Raw genomic sequence first — 27,165 nt, forward strand, 5'->3', positions numbered from 1 at the left:
ATAATACAGAGGAAATTCTTTTCTTCTTGAATTTTTTTTTTGTCTTGTCCACAGTGCTCTCTGCTGACACCTCTGTCCGTGTCAGGAACTTTCCAGAGCAGGAGAGGTTTGCTATGGGGATTTTCTCCTTCTCTGGACAGTTCCTGACATGTACAGAGGTGTCAGCAGAGAGCACTGTGGTCAGACAAAAAATTCAAAAAGAAAAGAACTTCCTCTGTAGCATACCGTTGCTAAGAAGTACTGGAAGGGTAAAGATTTTTTTTATAGAATTAATTTACAAATCTGTTTTGACTTTCTGGCGCCAGTTGATTTAAAAAAAAAAAAAAAAAAAAAAAATAGTTTTCCACCGGAGTACCCCTTTAAGTTTGTGACCATGTGACTAAATAGCTAAAATTTTTAATTCTATACTATATTGTTCTTGAAAATAAGAAAAAAACTCTTTAATTTTCTACCTCACACAAGTGCTCAACCCTAACCCCATGCTTGTGCCAAATTGCGACATCCCTTAAATTGATCAAATTCTATGAATTTATATTCTTACAGTGGAGAACAAACTTATCCCAAACCTTTAACATTTTCGTGCATATTGAAAATTTCTTAAAATTCCAAAATGTTACATGATCTCAATCCATACTTGTGGGTAACAATATAATGATCCAGAAATGAGCCAAAATAATGAGCCAGAAATCTTCCACAATTGTGCTGCCATGTAGTAATTCCTAAAAGTCTGCTCTGCCAGGCCACCTGCCTTTCTAGACAAAAAAAATGTATTTTTATTTATTTTTTTTGTTACCCTTTTCCTTCCCCAATATAAAAAAAAATATTCACTTTGTAAAATCTTTTCAGGTCCACAATTGTGCCAAGATGCCGGACCCGAAGCCAGATTCTAGTCCTGTGACTCAGAATCCAGAGGAGAAAGCTGAGGCTCCTGCTGAGGCTCCTGCGGGGGCTCCTTCACAGCCTGATAAAGATATTTTAGAAGTGACTGCAATGGAACAGTCTCCAGAACAAGATTCCCCCAATGAAGTGGAGGAGGCTGCTGAACCCCCTGAGAAGGCAGAACCCGAGCCTGAGCCGCCTCTCCCTCCAGAGTTTGACAAGTATTGGAAGGCCGTGGAGGCAAATCCTGAGGACTTCACCACGTGGACATACCTGTTGCATTATGTCGAACAAGAGGTTGGTAGCCGTGTGTGACAATCCTAGAATATCGTAGTACTTATAGAGAAAAAATTGTTAGAACAACACTCACCCTTCTAGTTGTTGTTCTGAAGAAACTTTATTCTTTAAAACATTCTATAGGTGACAGTAAGGTGAAGACAAAGACAATTCCTCGGAGCTAATGTCTTTATCTTCATCTTACTGTCACCTGTACGATGTTTTAAAGAATAAAGCTTCTTCAAAACGGCAACTAGAAGGCTGCGTACACACGGAGTAATTCCTCTTGAATTCTCCGCTTAGAAATAATTAACATCTGCTTTGCCATTGACTTCAATGTATTTTACTCTGCACTGTTCACACTGCGTAAATTCCGCTCGCTAGAAGAAAGAACATGTTCATTCTTGCGGAATACGCGATCAGAAGTCAATGGTAAAAAATGTTCTGCTTGAAATAGTTTATGTGCGGAAACTCAGCACAAAAATAAAAAAATAAAAAGGGAAATTACAATTGGTGGTTGTAGTCCAGCAAAAAAAAAAGTTTCCTCCTATATACCGCATGGAATTCCGCGCATAATTTGTGCGAAAGAAAAACATAATTTCCGTGGTGGAGTTTTTACGAAAGGATTCCTATACTATCCTACCAATTTTTTCTATAAATGCTATTGTAAATTTCTATATCTGAAGTATCCAGCACCACGTTCTCAAGCCTATCCTACAGTTCAACTCCCAATCATTTCACTTCTGCTATTTTTGAGCGCCCCAGTGCCGATGGTCTGTAAACGTCTTGGGCGTTCTTAATTGGGGGACACACATACTGATTGGTATATGCTCTTGCCACCAGGTGTGACACTAAGTGCTGACACTAAGGAAAAAAAGTACGCTCCTCCCTGGCAGGATATACCCGCCCACTGGAAGTGAGGTAATTAGTTTAGCTTAGTGTCTGTAGGAGGCAAGACACAGGTCTGGGGGGCTTTTATTTTCTGATAAGGACTGTTTAGGTTTTTTCTCCTTTTTGTTTTCCTTTTTCAGGTGGTGGTTCAGGAGCATGGCGCTTCCTGTTCCCCCATATGCGACGAAGGGGAACAGACATAGTGTGCGGTTAACCCCTTCTTGCCAACGGCCAGTGCCTGGAGGTTGTACCCTGGGTCCGGGTCCCCCACTGCCCCTGCTCGCCCCGCTATCTTAGCCTGGTATGATGCAGTGTGGCCATAAGCTGGCTGAAGACGCATGAGGAGAGTATAGAAGATGGCGTCCGCAGGTGAGTATGTGCCCCCTCCCCTCTTTAAAAAGAGACTGTCCTTTATTGTGGGGCTTGCTCAGGGTTTCATGGGAGGGCTGTGTATCTGCAGACTATGTCCTTTGGAGGACAGCTGCCAGCCTTTTGCAGCGGCTGCCTCCACAGGCACGGTTTTCCAGCTCACCTCTGAACAGCCTTGCTGTTCCCCCTTTCCGCCAGCTGTGTTTTCCCCACTGTGGGGGTCGGCAGTGCGCTGGGGGCTCAGCTGGCGGGAGTCAAGGGCTCTGGTAGCACATGGCCACCCTTTTTCTTCCCCCTGAGCCAGCGTGCCCCAGGATACCAGACTGCGCCTACTCTCCATTTTTTTTCATGGGGCTATGGCTGCACGTGGCTCCGCCCTTTTTCTCCCTCTGAGAGCGTGCCGACCAGGAGGCCAGGCAGTGCCTCCTCTCCAGGCTCGCATGCCCCACGGATCATTCCTGTAGCCGGCAGGTGCTTACTCGGAGATCTGACAATGGGCACCTCCAGCGGCGTCTAGCTCTTCCCCCCCCCCCCCCCCCCCTCCTCCACCAGTGTCTTTCTCCGCCCCTCCTTCATTGCAGGGGTCGGCGGTGCTCTGTTCTGAGAGGCTCCGTTTGCCTGGGTCTGGCCCGCTCTTGTCCCCTGGCCTCTGAGCTGTGCGATACCTTAGCAGGCGCTTCCAAGTGCGCTGCTCTGTACCTTCGCCGCTCCGAGGCTGCAGCATGAGTATTCCTTAGTGTCCCTGCATGAGGATCATGGTGTGGGCTTCCATGTCCTTTCAACCTTCGAGGATCATAAGGACAGATTTAGCGCAAGGCGCCTTGTTCCCCACGCTTTTTTTTACGTAGTGTGTGTATTAAAAAAAGAAAAAAGTGAATCTCTGCTGCTGGTTTCTCAGATCATGTAGTGGTGTTTAGCACACTCTTGTGGCCTATAATTAAATTGTGCCTTTTTTCCATGCATGCTTGTGATCTCTGGGGACACAAAATTACAGCCTTAGTCTGTACTATCTATTGCTTCTTGGCCTTTTGGCTAAGATCAAGTGTAGTATCTGTTCTTATCTGTTTAATATCTGGAGAAAAAAAGTCCCCTATTTGGGGACCATATATTAAATGGATTTTTGAGAACGGGGGCCGATTTCAAAGCTTGGTTCCATTGCCCCATGCATTGACCCGATATGGCAGTATCTTCGTGTACAGTGCACCAAAAATATCTGCTGTGCTCTTGTGGACCCTATGCAGGGCGAAGGGGATACAATCCATGGCTCCTAAGTCTCCCCCGATCTCCCAGGGTGACGGGATTCTATTCATGGCTTCTAGGCTTCACTGCCCTTCTACATGCATCAAGAGGCACAGTTATGGCCTGTCTGTCCCCTTATCACCAGCGCCTGGAGGGGCACTCATTACGCCAGACTGTTGTATGTAGTTTCCGCCGCTGTCGCGGTCTCCCATCTCTGGGCTGCCGGGTGCATTGCTGTGGCTTCCCGTACCTCACTGTTGGTGTGAGGAATCTGTCTGGGTTCCTGCAGGCACAAGGGACTGCTGCCAGTCAGCGCCAGTCATTAGTCTGCATGGCCTCCTACTCCACCGGGTCGCCCATAAGATTGGCCGCACTCCCGTGCCCCACTGTCTGTGGTAGAGTTCTAAGGAGTGTTCCTGTGCGTTCAGGAATCCTTCACCAGTCAGCCAGTCGGCTTTCCCCGTAATTTACTGCTATGTCGGGTCAACTACCATACACTTTCCACAGCATGGCGGATGTTCAGGTAACCACTGCCTAGGCGTAGTTCCGAGTGGGTCGCCCTCTGCAATGCGCCACATGCTGGTTTGTGGGCTTCTCTACTTTACCAGGTCCCTCTCTTCATGCCTGCCGCTCTTATGGCTTAAGGCTGGTAGCCCACTTTTAGTATGTGGTACTGAATGCGGGACCCAGTGTGGCCATGGTCCCTATGCCAGATATAAGACTGCCTGCATGGCTTTCTAATCCAGTGTTTCTCAACCAGGCTGCCTCCAGATGTTGCAAAACTACAACTCCCAGAATGCCTGGACAGCCAAAGGCTGTCCAGGCATGCTGGGAGTTGTAGTTTTGCAACATCTGGAGGCACCCTGGTAGGGAAACACTGCTCTAATCCACAAGGTCACCTCCCCCATTCCTGCCACTACCGCGACTGCAGTCCTGTGACTCCTTCCATGTGAAGCTCCACAAAGTGTGTCTATAAGTTCATGGGGCCTCTTCTGTGTCTGCATGTTTCCTGCCCCACATGCATCCCTTATCGCTTGCATCTGAGACAGCAGTCCTGGTGTGTAGCATCATTAGGAGCTGGGGTGTGGGCATCTACTACAGGTTCCATGGCTTTTCATTGCTACAGCTGCACACGCTGTTTGCTTTTTTCCAAGTGCTACGTTGGTCTGCTAAGGGCATGGTTGTGACGCACCATTGGGTGCTGAGTCTGTCTTCCATTCTGCCAGACTTTTTGATGTCTGCGGTTTCCTTCGTGTCTGCAGTTTGGTACCCCACTACTATCGGGAGGTAACCATGTCTGTGTCCCTACGGATGCTTAGGTCCTGCGACTGCTGAGCACCTCTGTTCTGGCAGGGGGCCTTTTGGGGCGACAGTCAGTTGAGCCCCCCCCCCCCCCCCCCCCCCCGCCTCCAGGTATTTTCCTGGTTTCCTGTGCAGGGTGGCTCAGGCATCTGCTTTGTTGCCTTAGACACGACTAGGATGGCTCAGTTGGCGCCCATCTGGTGCAGGGTTATTGTAGCAGCATAATTATGAACAGTCGATAGATAAATTCAGCAGGGGTGCAGGGAGGGAGAGCACTACCAGCCGGCAGCCGAAGCAGGAGCATATCGGAACGACGACAGTGTGGTTTCGTGTCAGAGACGCATCATCTGGTTCCTCATTATTATGCTGTTACAATAAAAGCATGAACTGCCTTTGAAGAACATGGTGAGTGCATACATATTTTTTCCTCTTCATGTGATTTTTGATTGCAGAATTGCCTATTCCTGCTAGTGTCTTGCACCCCATATTGTTCATTTCACCGGGTTTAAATAAGTGCTTGCTTGGACTTTGCTATACACATTTGTTGTAGTGCCCATCCCCCACTCTCTCCTCTGTGGATTTGTAAAATCTTTCTCGTAGCCTTCATTGGGGGACACCGCACCCACCCATGTCTCAATTTTTTTGTCCGGGTTATTTATTTAATGATTCTTCTCCGGGGTCCTTCGGACTTATGTCTTTATTGGCTTCTCCTACTGCTTTGTGACAAAACTGGTTACCTCACTTCCAGTGGCTGGGTATATCCTGCCAAGGAGGAGCCAACTTTTTTACCTAGTGTCAGCGTCTCCTAGTGGCAAGAGCATATACCAATCAGTATAGGGAGTACAAAAAAAATCTTTTTTTTTTTTTTTTGCATAAATTCCATCCTAAAATATCATGACCTCTCTTTACCTTTGCCCTACATTTATAAGTATTTATAGGGCCTGATCATAGAATCTAATGACTACTTTTATTTTACCAGACACATTTTGCACAATCTGGTCACTGAAATTACATTGTGAGCAATTTCTAATAAACTATTACAGGATGTTTCTGTTTCATGTAGGTTTTGTTCCCCTTGAACAAATAGAGGTCAGTAGAGGGAAGAACCAGACAGCTAAAATCCAGCATGCCCAGTCCTTTTGTTCTCAATCTGACAGTGGCTTACCTTTCCCGCATTCTGTGAACGCTCCATTGAGGGCAGGGATCAGGTGCCAGAGATGGCCAAATTAAAGGGGTACTCCGCTGCTCATCGTTTGGAACGAGCTGGTGCCAGGAGCTTGTGACTTCATAGCCCGGCCCCTCATGATGTCACACCCCACCCCCTCAATGCAAGTCTATGGGAGGGGGCGTGACAGCTGTCACGCCCCCTCCCATAGACTTACATTGAGGGGGTGGGGTGTGATGTCATGAGGGGCCTGGCTATGACGTCACAAGCTCCTGGCACCAGCTCGTTCCAAACGATGAGCAGCAGAGTACCCCTTTAATGTTTGGCTGATCACGTGTATATGGTCAGCTCACTGCTTCACTGAACAGTGAATCTATTTATGTACAATAGGGTTCATAGCTTCAGGCAGACATAGATTAGAGCCAGTTTAGCGCTGAGATTAAACTCCTGATAAAATTTCAAGTTCAAACTTAACTAACGATAATTGAGAAAAGTGGCGACTCGGATATTGCAGATTTCATTCTTTTTAAGACTTTTACATTATAGTGGAGTGTGAAACATACGCAGGTGCATCCTAAAGGCTTATTCATGCTTTGTATTGTTTTCCTATTGTTTTCATTGGAATTCTGCCTCACTATTTACACCACATGTAAAAATCTGAATAGAAGATTGCACTCCAAAAAGTACATCCAGTAAACGTGTAGTTTTCTTCACCCATCAGATACATTAATGCAATGTTTTGCTCTTACCATAATGGGGGGAATATCCAAAGACTTGTGTTATTAGGGCTCTTTATTTTGCACAGTAAAGAGTGTTAACTGCGCCTAATTTTCAGACATGTTTGGGCTTTTGAAACTTTGGGGCAAATAGCACAATAAGCAAATTATTTAACACCAAGTGTGTTGTTATTAGCTGCCACACTTTGTGCACCAGAAAGGGGTGCTAGATCTTTGAAAATAGGATGCTAATAATAACACAATAAGCCTAACCACACACCTTTTAAAAAATTGACTGCGCTAAATCAGGTGCTAAACATCTGAATATGTGGCGCTAATCGTGTGCGCCACATTTTAGGCAAATGTGGCGTATTAAAAGCAAAAAAAGTGAATATCTCCCCCCCCCCCCCCCCAAATGTCTTTCTCAAGCATTCACACATGTTCATTCTTTCGACAGAGACCGATAGGAAATGCATTGCCATCTGGAGATGGTGCCGGTACGTTCAGAAGTCCAGATTTTCTGCTGCTGGTTTTCCTTCCCAGTGTTTTCAATGGGTTGGAAAATCGACAGCATACAATCTGCAGTAAAGAACGCACGTGAGAATGTACCCCAGTTGGTAGAAAATTAAGCAGCAAGATATGCACATGTTGAATGCACCCTTAGGGTCAGTTCACAAGCCCTTATTTTTTTGCTGCCGTGGAGTTTGCAGCTTAAATAAGGCATGAATAGACCCTAAAACAGTTCTTTTCCATCAGTAGAAATGCTGTCATACAGCTACTACTCCCAGTTCGATGAGACTTTGGCTATGTTCACATGTCCAAAATTTGTGCAGAATTCCACCAGAGATTCCAGAGCATCAGTGTCCCATTGTAATCAATGGGATTCTACTGCGCTGTTTACACTGCAGAAAGAATGAACCTGTTCATTCTTTATGTGGACTCTGCACGGACTGCATAGCAGTTTGATTCCCGCAGTTTTCTGAATGTCCGCGTGCAGACATTCTGGACGTGTGAACATACCCTTTGACTTCTGTGTCCCCTGCACTCTTCAGTATATTAAAGGAAACACCACCTGCTGTGCTAGAATCGTTGGCACTGATCTAATTACTAATGTGTAGTGGTTCCAATTACAGTGGTCCCTCAACATACGATGGTAATCCGTTCCAAATGGACCATCGTTTGCTGAAACCATCATATGTTGAGGGATCCGTGCTAAGTATAGGACAGTGGTCTACAACCTGCGGACCTCCAGATGTTGCAAAACTACAACACCCAGCATGCCCGGACAGCCAACGACTGTCCGGACATGCTGGGAGTTGTAGTTTTGAAACATCTGGAGGTCCGCAGGTTGAAGACCACTAGTATTGGCGGTTATACTCACGTGTCCCTGCCGCTCCGTGTTGTCCCCGGCGCTCCGGCAAGGCCTCTGCTTCCCCGGCATCCTCACTCTCCGTCGCCACCATCACGTCGCTGCGCATGCCGCTCCTATTAGATGACGGGACGGCGTGCGCGGCGACATGATGACTACGATGGAAAGCTCCGACGATGCAGGGGATACCGAAGAGGACGCACCGGAGCCCCGAGGACAGGTAAGTGATAGTCAGCGGACCACACGGGGTTTATGCGATGGCCCTGACATAAAAAAGCATTGTATGTTGATGCTGCCTCTGAGAGGCTATCGTATGTTGAAATGATCGTATGTCGGGGCCATCGTAGGTCGAGGGGTCACTGTACAGTGGACAGGAGTAACCACTACACAGGGAAAAGGCCAATTGAACTGCAATATCCAGGCAATTCCACTTAATCTGTGTACAAGTGTGAATGACATTTTGTTCTCACAACCTGACAAACTCTTCTTGTTTCTAGAATCATATTTATGCTTCCCGGAGAGTGTTTGACATGTTTCTCGCTCGGTATCCTTATTGTTATGGCTACTGGAAGAAGTATGCTGATCTGGAAAAGCGGTGCAATAATGTCATGGAGGCTGATGAGGTAATTGTAATGTTATTTAGGCATTAGACAATATTGGATGTTGGCATAGGGCCTGCTCTCGGCCCCCGTGTAAGGTCAAAGCAGGATTATTAATACAGCATTTGTCACTAAGCGTGACATTTGTCCTAATATCTCCTTTCTTTGTTGACAGGTGCCTTAAATCTCCACAGTTTGTCAAGCTGTGCAGTGCAAGCCAATATTACACTGCAGCTTAACAAGTAGGGCAGGGCTTTCTGTCATTCGTTGTGTGGTGGCTTAGATTTAAGTTTTGCTGGTTTACATTTTGCTACTTGTTTATTGAATTTGTGGTCAGACGCTGTGAATGAGAATCTAATGGGTCTGTGCCTTATGGTCTGTACCCCAAAGCCAGCCCTCAGCTCCTGCTAAGAATACAGCTGCGCATTGAAGATCAAGACACTGCAAGTGGAGCTCAGAACATAAGCCATGTTCTATCCAACCTCCACTTCTATGGTAATGGCAGATTTTCAATGAAATTCCAAATATTTAGCCTTTGTAAGGTTGACCGGATTCTTATTCATTCTTCTGGGACAAGAAATGTATCATTCGCCTTGGTGTATTTTCTCTATTTTATCTTGATGTATAGGTTTATCGTAGAGGAATTCAGGCTATTACCTTAAGTGTTGACCTTTGGATACATTATCTTCAATTCTTAAAAGAAACGTTAGATCCTGCTGATCCGGAGACGGCAAACACTCTGAGAGGGTGAGTTTTCTATGAACGTTGCAAAGGTACATTAAAAGCCCATTAAGTTATAAGAGAGCAGCGTTTGCAGCCTGCAAGGAGTTAAAAATGAAATAAAAAATATTCAAAATACCCACCTTGCAGAGTTCAGTAGTAAACACAGGTTCTTTATCTTTTCTACTGCCAATCACAGTACATAATCCATTTTACGGTTTGGCCATGTTGGTGACAGTGCACTAGACTGAACAATCTGTGCTGGGGGAAGATTTACAGAGTACATGACTGTAGATGGCATACCAAGAGGTTACTGATGCACTGGCTTTACAAGGTGCTACGTGAGCAGATGTAAAAGGAAAATGGCACAAGGAGCACTGCCAGGAAGGGGTTACACTAAGCACTGAAATGCTGCTGGGAACCTAAAGGGAAGGGGGGATTACACTGCAGCAGTGTGGACATACAGCAGTAGGTACAATGGGATTTACAAAGGGGAATGCTGCCCGAGCTTTGAGTGATAAATTAGCGCAAGCTTCTAAGTAGTAGGCAGCAATATGCGAGTGGCGCTGACAGACCCAGAGCAGAGACTACGGGAACCATACAAAGGATTTATTGACCAAGATGCAACGCGTTTCGCTGCGCATGCGCAGCGAAACGCGTTGCATCTTGGTCAATAAATCCCCTGTATGGTTTCCGTTGTGTTTGCTCTGGGTCAGTCAGCGCCACCTGAATCTTCCTGCCTACTACTTAGAAGCCTGCGCTAATCTACAACTGAATAGAAAAGCTTGAAGGCTGCAGACGGTTCCAGATTTGATATACTTGCGCTCATCGTTGTTGTGTATGATCTACACAACTATACTGGGTAAGCGGCTGTGATTCATTATACCCCCTACCCGACCTCTGGTGCGGTTTTACGCTATGGAGCGCTACTCCTTTTTTTAATTTTCTTTTTTTTTTTTTTTCCAAGCTTTGAATGTTAGAGATGAGGGAGGCTAATTCAGGCACAATATGCATCATCCTCAGAAGGCAGACTGACTCAAGTACACAGCCAAGGGCTTTCTTGGGCTCTTCATTAGAAATGAGCAAAGTTAAAGTGATTTCGATTCGTCACAAACTTTTCGGCTTGGCGGTTGCTGACTTTATCCTGCATAAATTAGTTAAGCTTTCAGGTGCCCCGGTGGTCTGGAAAAGGTGGATACAGTCCTAGGAGAAGTCTCCGGCCCACCTGAAAGCTGAACTAATTTATAAGCTGAACGAATCAAATCACTGTAACTCCGCTCATCTCTACTCTTCATCCTTCTCCAGCACATAGTACATGCTACAGCTTTTTTGCTAAATGAGTTACTGAAGTTGATTTACACATAAGTTGTGAATCACATGGAGAAAAGTTGTTTGAAACAACAGTAACCATTTATTCCAACCTGTCTACACAGACGGCATTTGCAGAACCACTTCACAGGGAAGGCAGAATCAAACAAATGCTGTTTCTTCCTCTGCTAATCATATTTGGGCGTGCCTAAAATGTATTCCTCTTTATTTGTTTTCATCCTATTTGTTGATGTGGAGTCTGTGTTATAATCATTGTGACAATTCTTCTGTCTTGCAGGACATTTGAGCACTCTATAATGTCAGCAGGTCTAGACTTTCGTTCAGATAAATTATGGGAAATGTATATTACTTATGAGACTGAACTGGGAAATCTAAGTGGAGTCACCTCTATATACAGTCGGCTACTGGGAATTCCAACACAGCTCTATGCTCACCATTTTCAAAGGTAAATTGAGTAGTATTGAGTGGTGGATTGGTGGTTTGCTTATTTATTTTTTGTCTCCTCTTATACTAAAGAGATATATTACACCTCTCAATGACCAAGCATGTAGTGTTGTAGTGCATGTATGGCCCACTCTCCCATAGACCCTGAGAAGTTTATAGCCTTAATGTTGCCTATGGATAGGGCTTGTCTTTATGAAATAAGCCTTTGAATAGCTTCTTTAGATGGTGACAGTTTCTAGTAAGAAAAGGTAGTTCTTATAAAGGGGTTCTCCACCACAAGGTGATTTTAGTATGTACCTGGCAGGCAGTAATGGACATGCTTAGGAAGGATCTGCGCTTGTCTTGGGGCTAAATGACTGTTGTGAGATTGCCATAACACCGTGGCTAGCTTTTTGTGAACTGGTATTTCCTTTTTGAGTTTTCTTCTTTGCCTACAAATCCTGTCATTCCATTTTCCTCCCTCCTACAAATCAGCCACCCCACCCATTGAAACATAAATGAGCTGCATCCATTCAAAAGACCTGTGGTTTTCAATCAGGGTGCCTACAGCTGTTGCATTAATTGCAGATTGAATAGCACAGGTGTAGGAATAAAGTGTCTGCGGCACACGTCATGGATCCAACACAACTTTATTGTCGGCTTATGCAGCACACAGGCAACAATTGTTTCGCTTCCAAAGCTTCTTCACAGCCTGATTCCAGGAAGCTATCCCTCCCCTTAAATAGTCCCAAAAATACAACAACTTTATTGACAATTACAAGGATAGAAAAAAAACCATTAAAAACATTTGAACAAAGAGCTAAAAGCACAGTAGATAACATTTAACCAGAATATTGCATACCACTATCATGGAAATACATTAATATCATGGTGTTCATTGAGGCCAAGAGCCCCTGTCTTCAGTATCAATGCTGTATCACATTGCAATACTTTCTGGCGACTGTTCTTAGTTAGTTGCAGATTCACTTAGTTGCAGATTGATCTCTCCACCCATTGAAGCAGACAGGCTCCCTGTCATCAGCTGACTAGTGAGTCAGGTCTCGGCTGCATTGCAAGCTGGGAAAAATGAGTAATTTTGTATGCTGATAAAAATAAATATTGGGGTGAAAATCACAGAAGATTTGTGAGAAAATCGGTACACAGGTACAGACACTATATTATGAACTGCACTAACTTTACAGCCCCTGTAGCATAGTGAAATATTTTCACTACATAAGTGTCCTGTGGCATATGTCAGTATTTGGGCTGCTTTTTGTTAATGTAACGGTACAGAATGGATTAAGGTTAAATGTATTAAAATTCTGGGGATGAACACATAAATTATGCTGATTCTTTTTGCTTTCAGCCTAATTGCTTACACAGATGCAGGGACTCCTGTCAAAAGCCTTCAGAATTGTGTGCGCACTGTGTTCCTATTATCAAACAGTGCATTATGTTCATGTTGGCTTCAACATTTTTCTTGCTGTGCCCTTGCAGGCTTGGTTAACACGTGCACTGGTTGGTGGGGCACTGAATTAATCATTTGCGCAAAAACTTTGTGCGAATGTACTCCAGTACACTGGCTTCCTGTCATTTATGAAGCAATGTTTGCCACATAATACATTTTTGTGTAGCGACTGGGAAGCCCATACACTTGCGCAGCAGATTTCATATTGTGCACAAATCTGCACTAATATATTTTCCCCTTGGAGGCAGGGTCACACAGAGCGCATTTACAGAATATTTCGCCCTGCGGATGCACTGATGGTAGTCACATAGGGACTGCAGAGCGATCTCCCGGCTGCAGTCGAGAGCTCGCTCTGCAGTCCCTTTGTGACTACCATCAGTGCATCCACAGTGTAAAATTTGCTGCAGATGCTCTGCATGTGACCCTGCCATTAGAGTAGGTTCTCTGCCTCAGCAGTTGTGTTCAGTATCTGCATGAAAACCTACCAAAAATATTCAGGCAGACTTTTAATGTAATGGTAGAGTGTACATTTTATTAGTTAAAAAAAATAAATAAAAGCTTTGCAATAATTAAAATGGGAGGAACACAGCAACTAAAAAAGGCGCTCCTGTGATGATCCCGGGCAGTGATGAGTGTCTAAAAAGCAATGTTGAACATAAAGAATAATGAACAAACACCAAGGAAATTCTACTTATATAGAAGGTGCAATAGCACACAGCTACAGATATAGGTAAAAAGTGCTATTAGTTACATATACAGCCATAGTGCAATGTATAAGTGACGATCTGCCAGGGAGCCACTTTAACTCCAGCCCCTGCATATGTTTTAGTAGGATAACATTCTTCAGGGGGCTGCTATTGTGCAATAGGTTGTGTATATCAGTATCTACACTTACATTTCCTTTTGTAGACAGGGTTAAAGGGTACCTTTCATAAAACAAACCTAATATGTTATAGATTAATGTATGCAGAATAATTTTCCAATTGCATATTATAAAAAAAATATGCTTCTTTCTATTTAATTTTCCATTTTGAAAAAATGACCGCTAGAGGTCTCCCCTACCAGTCCTGGCCGCAAACCCTTTTTATAGATTTCAGACTCCTGCTGGAGTCCTAAATCTCAGCCTGCAGGCGGGACACAGACGAGCTCAGCTGGCAGCTCTGAATCTTCTCCTCTCTGTTTACAACTGCGTGTGCACAGGGACAAAAGATCAGAGCTCAGATAGTAAAATGAATGAGGGCATGCAGTAAGGCTGAGTCAGGAGTATGCCCTGCTGTGCTATGAGCACAGTGCTGGCGCCTGCCTGTCTGATTGACATGCAGGGAGCAGTGCTGAGCTTGTCTGTGTCCTGGCTGCAGTCTGAGATTTAAGACTCCAGCTCTGAAATCTATAAAAAGGGCTTGCGGCCAGGACTTGAAAATTAAATAGAAAGAAGCATATTTTTTAGTAACATGCAATAGGAAAGTTATTCTGCACACATTAATCTATAATATATCAAAAGCTTTTTGATGAATGGTACCATTTTAATGTTCCGTTTTGGGAATTGTAGTTTTGCAACATGCTCTGCATCTAATATTTTCAGACTAATAGTGGGGCCTTATCTTGGCTTACTTTAAATTTAATCTAATATTATAAAGAATCTTGTATGTCTAATGCAAGCAAAGCTTCAGAGCCAAGAACTTGCTTGGGGTTGAAGTTTTACAAGAGCTGGAAGCCAGTTTTCTTGACTACTAGAAGAGTTAAAAAGGAATTTGCGTTTTCAAAAATAAATGAATATAATTTGCTAATTGTGTGGTTGGAATAATACAGAGCCCTGTTTGGCTCAGTCAGGTTCCCAATCTTCTCTCTTCCAAAATGAGTGCATGGTGCAGGACCAGTGTGCTCCCTGCACCAGTACCATGTTTTATTTTAATTTTATTTTTTTAATAAAACACTGAAATACCCCTTTAAATTTCTTATCGCCGTCAATCATGGGTAAACCCTTAAAACAGGAGCTTCTCAGGTCTGACTTAGCAGTTGTGTGCTTAGAATCACATGGTCTTAGATTTCTTTTGCAGATAGGATGGACGTTAATTCCAGTGTAAACCAGTAAAAGGATATTTACCATCACAAAATGGCAAATGGCATCTAAGGTGTTGACATTTAATCTTGGCCTTAATACTATGCTGTCTTTTGCTTTCTTATTTGCAGGTTTTTAGTTAAGTAAATTCTGCAGAATTGCCGCCTCCTTTTTCCTATTGTGTGGCTTTAAATATTTTTTTTTTCCTCCTCCATTTAAGGGGTACTCCAGTGGAAAACTTTTTATTTTTATTTTTTAAATAAACTGGTGCCAGAAAGTTAAACAGATTTGTAAATTACTTCTATTAAAAAATCTTAATCCTTCCAGTACTTATCAGCTGCTGTATACTACAGAGAAAAATTTTTCTTTTTGGAACACAGATCTCTCTGCTGACATCACAAGCACAGAGCTCTCTGCTGACATCTCTGTCCATTTTAGGAATTGTCCAGAGCAGCATATGTTTTCTATGGGTATTTTCTGCTACTCTGGACAGTTCTTAAAATAGACAGAGATGTCAGCAGAGAGCTCTGTGTTCCAAAAAGAAAATAATTTCCTCTGTAGTATTCAGCAGCTAATAAGTACTGGAAGGATTAAGATTTTTTTTTTTTTTTTAATAAAGTAATTTACAAATCTGTTTAACTTTCTGCCACCAGTTGATTTAAAAAAGGTTTTCAATCGGCGTACCCCCTTTTAAACATTAAAGGGTTTTTGCCAGGATTTTACATTTTGTGACCTTGATAAGTTGCCAGTGTATGATCACTAGGGGTTCTATTTGTGACGGGGCCACTATGGTTAGGGCAGCAGTACTGCAGTTCCTAGTACGTAGATGTCCATACCAGTATGACATCGCCTGGCACTGCAATTTAGACTTAACATAAAGTGGTGTTTCCTAACCAAGGTGCCTCCAGCTGTTGCAAAACTACAACTCCCAGCATGCCCGGACAGCCAACGGCTGTCCGGGAGGCACCTTGGTTAGGAAACACTGACTTAAAAGTAAACCTTTTTAAAAAAAACATTTTGCACAAGAGTAATTTTTCAAATTGGCATGCATTTTAAATCTGAAACCTATATCCCTGAAGGAGGCGCAGTTCTCCCTGCTGTATATACAGTGATCCCTCAACTTACAATGGCCTCAACATATGATAGCTTCATCATACAATGGTCTTTTCTGGACCATTGTAGCTTTAAACCAGACTCAACATACAATGTACAGGCAGTCCAGATCTGTGAAAAGTGTCACTGGCTGGAAGAACCGACCAATCAGAATGGGCATTCAATGGTAAAACCCCTGTATTACTGAAGTGCATGCACTGACTGGTGTCTGGTAGCGCCCCCTACAGTACAGGGAGGTTATACATGTTCTGTACTACTCTTTACCTGTGCCAGGGTTAGGTGCTAATCAGGGGTTAGAGTGGCTCCATTTTCCTTTAGGACACTGTGTACTGTACAGGACCCTGAAGAAGCTCCTGTCCTCTACATAGACAGTGATTTACAGCTTCCATACTTTTATATGTAAGGATTTGCTTGATATATATTAATCTACCGTATATACTAGAGTATAAGCCGACCCGAATATAAGCAGAGGCCCCTAATTGCACCCCAAAATCCCAGGAAAAGTTATTGACTCGATTATAAGCCTAGCGTGGGAAATACATCATCCAGACCCCCATCATTAACACCCTCATCATCACCGCCTGTCATCATCACCGCTTGTCATCATACCACCCCCCTTCATCATCACCGCCAGTCATCCCACACCCCCCCTTCATTATCACCACATGTCATCAGCCCACCCCTTCATCATCACCGCTTGTCAATGTCTGATACAGTGGTCTTCAACCTGCGGACCTCCAGATGTTTCAAAACTACAACTCCCAGCAAGCCCGGGCAGCCATCGGCTGTCCGGGCTTGCTGGGAGTTGTAGTTTTGAAACATCTGGAGGTCCGCAGGTTGAAGACCACTGCGGCCTTTGACCTCATTCATGCCCCCCTCCCCTCTCACCCCCTTTAGTTTTGTCCTCCGCTCAGCGGGACATTGGGGTGCGCTGGTCCGAGCCATCTGTGCTGCAGGGACCGTCCGGTGGGGAGGGATAGTCGTTCCGGGCTATCCATCTTCACTGGGGGGGGGGGGGCACCTCTTCTCCGCGCTTCAGGCTCGGCCCCGGAATAGTCACATTGCCTTGACGACGCCGCACAGGGACGTTGCTCATGAACCTCCCTGTGCGTCGTCGTCAAGGCAACGTGACTGTAACGTGACGGGCAGTGGTCTTCAACCTGCGGACCTCCAGATGTTTCAAAACTACAACTCCCAGCAATCCCGGACAGCCGATGGCTGCCCGGGTTTGTTGGGAGTTGTAGTTTTGAAACATCTGGAGGTCCCCAGGTTGAAGACCACTGAGGGCGGAGAGTTCACTCGAGTATAAGCCGAGGGGGGGTGTTTTCAACACGAAAAATCGTGCTGAAAAACTTGGCTTATACTCGAGTATATACGATACTTATTTTTCTTTAATCCTTACTTTTTCCTATTTTTGGATGACATTTTGGGTCTTAAGGACCAATTACCAGGTTTCCATAGTTATGGCCCCAACATACAACGGTCGTCCTGGAACCAATTAATATTGAGGGACCACTGTATCTATGCAGTAGGAGACTCTTCTTCCTGTCTCCACGGCGAGACGTAATGTGATGGGCCTCGCATTGGAGTCGGGAAACGGAGCTGGAAACTGTCCCATGATTTAAAAAAAAACATAGTGGCCCTCCGTTCAGGGACTGAAGCGCTTAATTTATAATGCACCTTGTTGCTTTTTGTCTTTAAAGCATTAGAGGTAACTCTGAGTTCATTTACACGTTTCAGGCTTGATGGTCCTAAGGGTTGAGACCCCTGTTAGTCATACTTTATTGATCGATTCTTAGGAGCAGAATGCACATACTTTCAATTCCTTGTTTTCATTGAGAACTTATCTGTAGACTTTTATTTTTTCCTCCCTCCATATCTAGACCTGTGCTTTTAGCTAAAGCTGCCAGCAACCTAACTTTGCAATCCACTGTCATTAACAGATTAAGTATCGTCTCATGCAGAGGGTTAATTTTCAAATGGTTTCACGGAGAGTCCACTGGACGTGGCTCGGGTGAATAAGAGTAGGTTGTATAACCTTCCTTCCTCAATTGATTAGATACCTTTAGCATTTTCTCATAATCTTACTCTATGAACTGCATCTTCCCCCATCCACAGGTTTAAGGAACACATACAAGGACATTTGCCAAAAGAGTTTCTTACTGCTGAAAAATTCATTGAACTGCGAAAGGAGTTGGCATCAGTAAATCATCATGGTGGATCCAAAATGGAGTATCCCTCCGGCCTCGAGGACATAGCTGATCCAGCACAGGTACACAGGTTTTGTTTTTTGTGCTTTTGTAACTGCAGTTTGACAGGAACACGTGCATAGACCAGGGTTTCCCAACCAGGGGTGCCTCCAGCTGTTGCCAAACTACAACTCCCAGCAAGTTTGGCAATAGCTGGATGTACTCCGGTTTGGAAACACTGGCAAAGACCTTTTAAAGCAGATCTGTCACATAGATAATGCTGTCTAGTCTGCAGTCAGAATGTTACAAAGCAGAAGCTGAGCAGATTTATATGATCGTTTTAGATTTAATTAAACCTTGACACTTTCTTTACTGATATCTTTTCTCATTACAAGCTTAGTAGTCATGTGGGCAATCCCACATATTTGACTGCCTGCAGTGTATGTGTCCTTGCTATGTGCAGTCACATGACCTTATAAACTACAAGTTATTGTAACCTAGGACAGGAGAGAGCACAGAGGAGTGCTATCAGACAGGAGAGAGCGCAGAGGAGTGCTATCGGACAGGAGAGAGCGCAAAGGGGTGCTATCAGACAGGAGAGAGCGCACAGAGGAGTGCTATCAGACAGAGAGCACACAGAGGAGTGCTATCAGACAGAGAGCACACAGAGTGCTATCAGACAGAGAGCACACAGAGGAGTGCTATCAGACAGAGAGCACACAGAGGAGTGCTATCAGACAGAGAGCACACAGAGGAGTGCTATCAGACAGAGAGCACACAGAGGAGTGCTATCAGACAGAGCACACAGAGGAGTGCTATCAGACAGAGCGCACAGAGGAGTGCTATCAGACAGGAGGAGAGCACAGAGGAGTGCTATCAGACAGGCGTGAGCGCAGAGGAGTGCTATCAGACAGGCGTGAGCGCGCAGAGGAGTGCTATCGGACAGGAGAGAGAGCGCAGAGGAGTGCTATCGGACAGGAGAGAGAGCGCAAAGGAGTGCTATCAGACAGGAGAGTGCACAGAGGAGTGCTATCAGACAGAGAGCGCACAGAGGAGTGCTATCAGACAGAGAGCGCACAGAGGAGTGCTATCAGACAGGAGGAGAGCACACAGAGGAGTGCTATCAGACAGGAGGAGAGCACACAGGAGTGCTATCAGACAGAGCACAGAGGAGTGCTATCAGACAGAGCACACAGAGGAGTGCTATCAGACAGAGCGCACAGAGGAGTGCTATCAGACAGAGAGCACACAGAGGAGTGCTATCAGACAGAGAGCGCACAGAGGAGTGCTATCAGACAGAGAGCGCACAGAGGAGTGCTATCAGACAGAGAGCGCACAGAGGAGTGCTATCAGACAGAGAGCGCACAGAGGAGTGCTATCAGACAGGGAGCGCACAGAGGAGTGCTATCAGACAGGGAGCGCACAGAGGAGTGCTATCAGACAGGGAGCGCACAGAGGAGTGCTATCAGACAGGGAGCGCACAGAGGAGTGCTATCAGACAGGGAGCGCACAGAGGAGTGCTATCAGACAGGGAGCGCACAGAGGAGTGCTATCAGACAGGGAGCGCACAGAGGAGTGCTATCAGACAGGGAGCGCACAGAGGAGTGCTATCAGACAGGGAGCGCACAGAGGAGTGCTATCAGACAGGGAGCGCACAGAGGAGTGCTATCAGACAGGGAGCGCACAGAGGAGTGCTATCAGACAGGAGGAGCGCACAGAGGAGTGCTATCAGACAGGAGGAGCGCACAGAGGAGTGCTATCAGACAGGAGGAGCGCACAGAGGAGTGCTATCAGACAGGAGGAGCGCACAGAGGAGTTCTAGCCCACCCTCACTCACTGGACTTTTTCCATGCCTGTGCTTCAGCTTGGACAAAGCCATGATTTTTGTCAAAAGGAGATAACATTTCTTATGAAGTATATTAGAAAGGTTAATGTTTTGCCAAGATGTACAACATATAAAATGTTTTAGAATCTGACCGTGTACATTTAATTATCATTGGGAACACACAGTGGTTGCTGTCAGGCTATGTCATATACAGTGGTCCCTCAACATACGATGGTAATTGGTTCCAGGTGGACCATCGTTTGTTGAAACCATTGTATGTTGAGGGATTTGTACCATGGATGCTCAGTCCTATTCACGTGTTCCTGCCGCTCCTCTGCTGCCATATCACTAGGTCGCCACCGCCCTGGCAGTGACGTGATGACTGCAGAACAGTGGCAGCAGAGGAGCGTCGAAATGACGGGCCAGAGTGGCAGAGACATGTAAGTATCATTGAGCGGGGCACATGGGGCACATTAAACGGCTATCCGGCAGCAGCTGATGCAGTCAGCGCTGCCGGATATCAGTTTTTGCATTGGCCACTGTACATTTTTGCATTGTTGAACATTCAGTACTTTTAAATAAGCAGGCAAGGATATACCTGTGAATGGGTCTTACTGTGAATGGGTTTTACTCCTGGGGAGTAAAATGCGTTACTAATTTTTGCTGTTGTCTTGCAGCGTACGACTGAAGTAGAGAACATGAGACATCGAATAATTGAAGTTCATCAAGAGATCTTCAACACAAATGAAAATGAAGTCCATAAAAGATGGGCCTTTGAGGAGGGAGTAAGTTTCATTCTTTGTAACTTGGTTTCTCAGATTTGTCCATAGAGAGCACTAATCTCTTATATAACTATGGTTATGAGTGTTGAAACAGGTACCTACTTTTATCTAGAATGCTTACCTTTTACCCTTTCTTTTCCTAAAGATTAAGAGACCCTATTTTCATGTGAAACCTTTGGAAAGGGTGCAAATCAATAACTGGAAGGAGTATTTGGACTATGAAATGGAGAATGGATCCCATGAGCGAGTGGTCATCCTATTTGAGAGATGTGTCATAGCCTGCGCATGCTATGAGGAGTTCTGGATAAAGGTAAGACCCCTGACCTCTCATTCGCGCCATCGCCTGACACATTGATCTCTCGTGCCTAATCCTGTTAACTTGTGAATTCTGTTCATCTATAACTATATCTATTGCATTAGGGGATGGTCTGCTTGCAACCAGATTTGACTGCTGCATATGCCAACAGCGTTGCCTCCCTTCGCCCTTCCTTACAGAATCTAGTCTAGTGGTTCAATAAAGGTGCTGAATGGGTTTAAAACAAGAATTTTATTGTTCACACTTTACATCGTTCTTGAACGTATTAACGGAGAGTCTTTCTTGTGTTTAGTATGCCAAGTATATGGAGCACCACAGCCCAGAAGGAGCAAGACATGTATACACCAGAGCCTGTAACATCCATCTCCTAAAGAAACCTTTAGCACATTTATTATGGTCTGGATTTGAGGAACAACAGGGTAAGAAATATTGCAACTTTCTTTAGTCATAAAAGAGTAAATAATAATATAAAACTTTTGTCCTAACACTATTGTGGTATTGCAGGGAATACTGATGAAGCAAGACGAATTTTAAAAACACTGGAAGAGTCTGTGGATAGTCTAGCAACAGTCAGACTAAGAAGAGTCAACTTGGAGCGGCGGCACGGAAATATTAAGGAGGCCGAGGAGCTCTTGACTGAATCAATGAAAAATTCTAAAGCCACGCACGAATTTTCATTTTATGCAATTAAGCTTTCTCGCTTCTATGTCAAAATTCTGAAAAATGCGGTAAAGGCGAGGAAGGTGTTAAATGATGCTCTTCAGAAAGACAAAGTAAGTGACTTCCCAGCCCCCTTATAAGCTATTGTACTTGAAGGATTAATGGTCTCTGGCATGGGTGTTTATCACATGCTTACTTTTAGTTAAAAAAGCTTTTTTTGGGGACGGACTGACTTATCATGCAGCAATATCTGTTTCATTCCTTCACAGCTGCATTCATACATTTCTTTACTATAACTGGTTCATGTTATCACTAGTCTTGCCCACGGAAAACAAGTGCCTAATGTGTCAGAAGAAGTAGAAAGTCCGGATCAGCAGACTTCCTGTGCACTTTAGAATGACATCACCTATAAGATGCCTTCTAGCTCCCAGACAACTCCAGGTCTCTGTATACTGCTGCGGCTATATCTATAGGATCAGGATACATAGTAGTTATACAAATCCCTTGAGCACTATCTGTATTTCTTGGTGGCCTCGTTGGGGTACACAATGACGTGTATTATGCTGCTGTCCACTAAGGAGGCTGACACTAGGCAAAAAAAGTCGTCTCCTTCTTCCAGCAGGATTTACCTGCCCACAGGCACTGAGCTAATCAGTTTAAACTTGGTGTCAGTAGGAGGCAGACACAGGTCTGGAGCTCTCTCCAGACCTGCTATCTTCACTTCTATTGTTTTCTAGCTGGGCCTGTATAGTTCGTTTTATTTGATTTTTTTCTAGGTTGGGTGACAGGAGCATGGTGCTATCAGATCGCCCACATGCGACAAAGGAGCACGGTGCATAGAGTATGGGCCGTCAACCCCTTCTTGCCATTGGTCAGCGCCTGGCGGTAGTACCCTGGGTCGGGGTCCCCCACGTGCCCTTTCCCACCTTGCTATGGCAGCTTGGCATGTTGCAGCATGTCCTTTAGCTGACTGAAGATGTCTGGGTTTAGTATAGGAAGATGGAGTCCATGGGTGAGTATGAACTTCATCCCCCCCCCACACTCTCCCTTGTGCTCATCCCAGGGGTCCCCCTTCTCTATAGTGCCCAGTTCCTCAGCCGCACGTGGCTGTGCTGGGCCGGTCCCCTCATGGCCTCCAGCTCCACATGGAGGGCACAGTCTGGTGGACTGTCCATCATACCCCCCAAGGCAAATATCCCCTTGCCGCACTTAGTTTTGCGGCCAGGCACAGTGGCCTGGTTTTTCTTGACCAGGGACTCTCTACTTGCTGCCCGAGTGTTTGGAGTGCAATTCCTCCCTCCCCCGCTCTGGCCACATCTGTCAGGTTGCGGCCAGGCTCAGTAAGCTGGCCACGTGCTGTACCTTGCAGGCTGGACCCTCTTTAGTCAGCGGCTCTTCCGCATGGTTAAACGGAGCTGCGGTTGAATTGGGACCGGCCGTGGCATTTGTCCATTCCCCATGGCACCCGTGGGCATGTTCTCTATAGCGTGCATGTTCTTTCCGGGGGGCCGCGTGATCTGCAGATAGAGGAAGTGTATTTAAAAAAAGCCTTTCACGAGCACTCTGCGCCCTCCAGTGGCTGAAAGGTTGCATTGCTTCAGCACTGTCTCTCTCTGTCTCTGTATTAGGCTCCCCTCTAGTGGTCAAAAGTAATTATTGCAGCTACATATGCTTTTTTCTATGGCCCTTCCTCTTCTGTCTGTCAATCAATTCTCAGCTTGTTGGCTAGGATCTATTGTAGTATCTGCTCTAATCGGCTTAATATCTGATATGTCACCTATCTGGGAACCACATATGGAGTGGATTTTATGCTTCCATTGCTCCTGACGGGTGACTGATGAACCTGTTTCTGCAGGTCCAGTGCACCTCACATATTGGAATGTTTGGCTTTTGATCCGTGTATTGCGGCAGCAGCCCTTGTGCATTGTACATAAGCCGCGGACCTAGAATCCGCACTGGGTGCTTCTAGCCCAGATTCCAGAGTGACCTTTTTTATGGGTTTTCCCTGCTTTCTCTTGCACCCCATTGGTCATTTTCGTTGGGGTATGCAGTTTTGCCATAGGTTTAGACTTTGGGTCAGTAACCTGCGTTCCTTGTCAGAGGCTGCATGGTGGTTGAGTGGTTAATGCTGTTGCCGTGCAACGCTGGGGTCTGGGACTTAGATCCCACCAAGGACAACATCTGCTTGAATGTTCTGTGTTTTTACACAGTGAGTGCCATTAAACCTTGTTCCCTTGTCCACCGACCACTCTTACTGCATCCACCACATCCGCGACTGCAGTCCTAGTGTCCCACTTCCTGGGTAACGTGTCTAATGGGGTGCCCCTGTGTGGGCACTCTCTGCGAACTCCTCGTGGGTGGTCGTGGTCCTTTCCACCGCCCATGGAGGATGTGCCGTCTGCCGCAGCTGCTATTCCCGTACTCCACTGTGTGTGAGTAAACCGCTGTACATAGGACCCTCTACACCATCCATGGCGGTTGGGTCGTCTGCTGCAGTTGCTATTTCGGTACTTCACTGTGAGTTGACTGCTGTACAATGGACCCTCTCCACCATCCATAGTTTGGTTTGTCTGCCGCAGCTGCTATTCCGGTACTCCACTGGGAGTGAGAGTTGACGATGTACGATGGCCCTCTACACCATCCTAAGAGGTTGCGACATCTGCCGGGTCCACGGTTGTAGTTTCGGTATGTCAGAGTTGACTGTTGTTCTTCCGCTCTCTGCCATGCCCTTGGAGGGCGTGATATCTGCCGAATCTATGGCTGCAGTTCTGGTGTACCACGTAATGCGGGTGTTGTCGGCTGGGTGTCTCTCCATGCACCCAGGTTTCCCCAACGTCCACGGGAATGTGCTTTCCACCACATTTGTGGTTGGAGACAACCAAACGTTGTGTCCCTGCAGGTATAATGGACCTTCTATGGCAGCAGCATGGGTGATGTCCCATTGGTTTGCAGTTGGATCTGCTTTTAATTCAAGGGTAGTTCTGGGTGGCATGGTTGCCTCAGGGGTAGCGGTGCCTTTTTCTCCTGGCCGCAATTCTCCCCTTGGCTGGGTCACTCTTCCCTTGTGGCCCTGGAGTCGTTCTGGTCCCTCTCCCTCATTATTTTGTCCTTTCAGGCTCTCCTTGCCTTGGCTCTCTGCCAGGTGGCCTTTCCATGCCTTGTGCTCCGGAGTGGTTGTTCCTGGGGCTTCCACCATTCCGGGACTTCGTCTCTGGCCTTGGCAGGTTTCCGGTCCTACTTTTCTTCGCTGTTTATCTGCAGCGGCGGTCTTTGCTCGCAGCTGTATGTCCTGCCCTGGTCTGGGTGCTTATCAGCCACTCTGTCGTGAGGTTCTCTGCCTCTCCTGGTTGGGACTCCAGGGTCCCTCCTTTTCTTCCTGGACCTGGGATCCTCTGTTTCTCTGTGCAGTGGCTCCGGTGTTAAGGATGGCTCTGCTCCTTCCCTCAGGTCTATTTGCGGTCCTCCTTCTCCCTCTGGCGTGGGGGGGGGGGTTATCCTAGGGTCTCGGAGTAGGGGGCCTTCGGGTTGTCCTGGTTGCCCAGTCTGGCAGTTTCGTGCATCTCCACATGCATGGTCCACCTTGTCGCATGTTATTTCCCACTTTCGTGGCTGTGTGGTGCACTCATGGGCTCTCTTCCACCAGGTTTTACACTGAGTTGCCTAGAATTGAGGATTTGAGCTTAAACCTCTCGGTTTGGGTGTTCGGCTTCTTCCTGGAACTTTTCTTCAGGCGCTCGGGACTGTACATGAGTTTTGCTTTATTTCTCTCTTCGTCCAATTCTAGAGGCTCTGGTATCAGCCTTCTGAAAATTACCGCCTTGCTGAGCGTGCTCAGCTGCTTTTTCTATTCTCTCTCCCTAACCTCTGTCCTATGGTGGCGAGTGGCCTCCTATCTGGGCTCCCTTCATGCCTCTCCGGCATGTTTCTCTTCTGGGAGTGGCGTTTCCTCGCCATGTTTGTTTTGCTTAACAGAATCTCTGTATTAAGGCTTTTATTATCTCTCTTCCGTGTTTGGGCCAAGCCTCGGTGGTTCTGTCTTATTTCTTTTCATCAGGGGTGTCTTCTGCTCTCCTGCCAGGATGGGTTTTGCCCGGCAGGCCTCTGGGGCGACCATTTTTTGTCTATTTGGTCGGCAGTCGGACCCCCGTCTCTGCACAGTTCCTTCTTTTTGGGTCCTGCCTCGCCCTTCATGTTTTGAGGGGGCTGCCAAGTGGTTGGTAGCCGGTTTCCTCTGAGCCTCGCCCACTTTCTTGGGTGACTGGTTATGGCGCAGTCTCTGGCCTGACCTTCCCTTCTCTGCCATTTTTTTTTTCCAACCCCAGGGACTGCTTTGGGATGTCCCATGGTTTCTGTGTCCCCCAATGAGTACTCTCTCCGTGAAATCTCTTGTAGAATTCATTGGGGGACACAGAGACCATGGGTATTATGCTGCTGGCACTAGGAGGCTGACACTAGGCAAAGAAAAGTCGGCTCCTCCCAGCAGGATATACCCGTCCACAGGCACTGAGCTAATCAGTTGTCACAAAGCAGTAGGAGAAGCCAAACCACAAAAGGAGAAACGTCCGTAGGACACCAGAAAACAATAACGGGCAACAACCAACCTGACCAGGAACCGTAAATGGGTGGGTGCGGTGTCCCCCAATGAAGGCTACGATAAAGATTTTACGGAGAGTACAAAAAAGAACAAAAGATAAAAATAAAAAAAATCTCATTGCTGCTATCTCTATGGGATAAGAATATAAAGTAGTTATACACCTCCTCATAGGCTGTGTTCAGAAGTATTTTTTTTGCTGTGCTTATCCTGACCTTGCATGAAAATGAGTACAATTTTGTAAAATAAATACATTTGATTTTTTGTAAAATTGCAGCAAAAAAACACTACAGTACTGTAAAATGGCAAAATGTGATAAAAGCAACACTAAATACTAAAAAGCACTTTGTCAAAACTCATAAAAACTGCATGTAGTGTGAACGATCACCAACCCACTTATGAGTCTCAACAGTTTAGGCTGCTAAAGTGTAGCCAGGTAATGAGTTAGATTGCTAGATTCAATGAGGAGCCTAAACCCCGTCTGCAAAGCGAGAATTCATGGGAAATGTGGGCATCATTAGAAATTGAAATCAGTATGGCTGCAGACTTATGCATGCCACCTCAGCTAAAACAGGTAAGTACAAGAATTACACAAGGGCTTGTTCAAAAAAAATTCTAGCTGCCTTCATCTTTTACTAGGAAAAGTTTATAGCATAAAAATTTTATAAGTATGCACTGTGCTTCAGAAAAGGTTGCAAAACTTAGTGATTTCTAATTAGTACTCTAGTAAGTCACTAATTCTTCCTGGACATAAAGCCAGAAGATCTTGTAGTTCAGTGTTTCCCAACCAGCATGCCTCCAGCTGTTGCTAAACTAAAATTTCCAGCATGCCCAGATGGTGTTTGGCTGTTTGGGCATGCTGGGAGTTGTAGTTTTGCAACAGCT

At 45.6% G+C, this 27,165-nt stretch overlaps 1 protein-coding gene, 1 non-coding gene and 1 pseudogene across 7 annotated transcripts in view; all 3 read left to right on the forward strand.

The window, feature by feature from the left end:
- PRPF39 (pre-mRNA processing factor 39) overlaps positions 1–27,165 on the forward strand; it is a 56,285-nt gene that overhangs the window by 1,667 nt on the left and 27,453 nt on the right. For all 6 annotated transcript variants that reach the window (XM_056546942.1, XM_056546946.1, XM_056546944.1 and 3 more), the window contains exons 2-10: positions 847–1,176; positions 8,704–8,829; positions 9,434–9,552; positions 11,132–11,299; positions 18,036–18,189; positions 20,609–20,716; positions 20,859–21,023; positions 21,322–21,448; positions 21,534–21,802. In XM_056546942.1, the coding sequence (XP_056402917.1) occupies positions 847–1,176; positions 8,704–8,829; positions 9,434–9,552; positions 11,132–11,299; positions 18,036–18,189; positions 20,609–20,716; positions 20,859–21,023; positions 21,322–21,448; positions 21,534–21,802 (1,566 nt within the window). The remainder of the gene's footprint in view (positions 1–846; positions 1,177–8,703; positions 8,830–9,433; positions 9,553–11,131; positions 11,300–18,035; positions 18,190–20,608; positions 20,717–20,858; positions 21,024–21,321; positions 21,449–21,533; positions 21,803–27,165) is intronic.
- LOC130296147 (U2 spliceosomal RNA) lies at positions 3,428–3,624 on the forward strand. Its single transcript, XR_008849138.1, has one exon. It is a non-coding gene; the product is annotated as a U2 spliceosomal RNA (small nuclear RNA).
- Positions 23,395–23,512, forward strand: LOC130296037 (U2 spliceosomal RNA; annotated as a pseudogene).

The sequence above is a fragment of the Hyla sarda genome, chromosome 11 (assembly GCF_029499605.1).
Source record: "Hyla sarda isolate aHylSar1 chromosome 11, aHylSar1.hap1, whole genome shotgun sequence".
Classification (NCBI taxonomy): Eukaryota; Metazoa; Chordata; class Amphibia; order Anura; family Hylidae; genus Hyla; species Hyla sarda.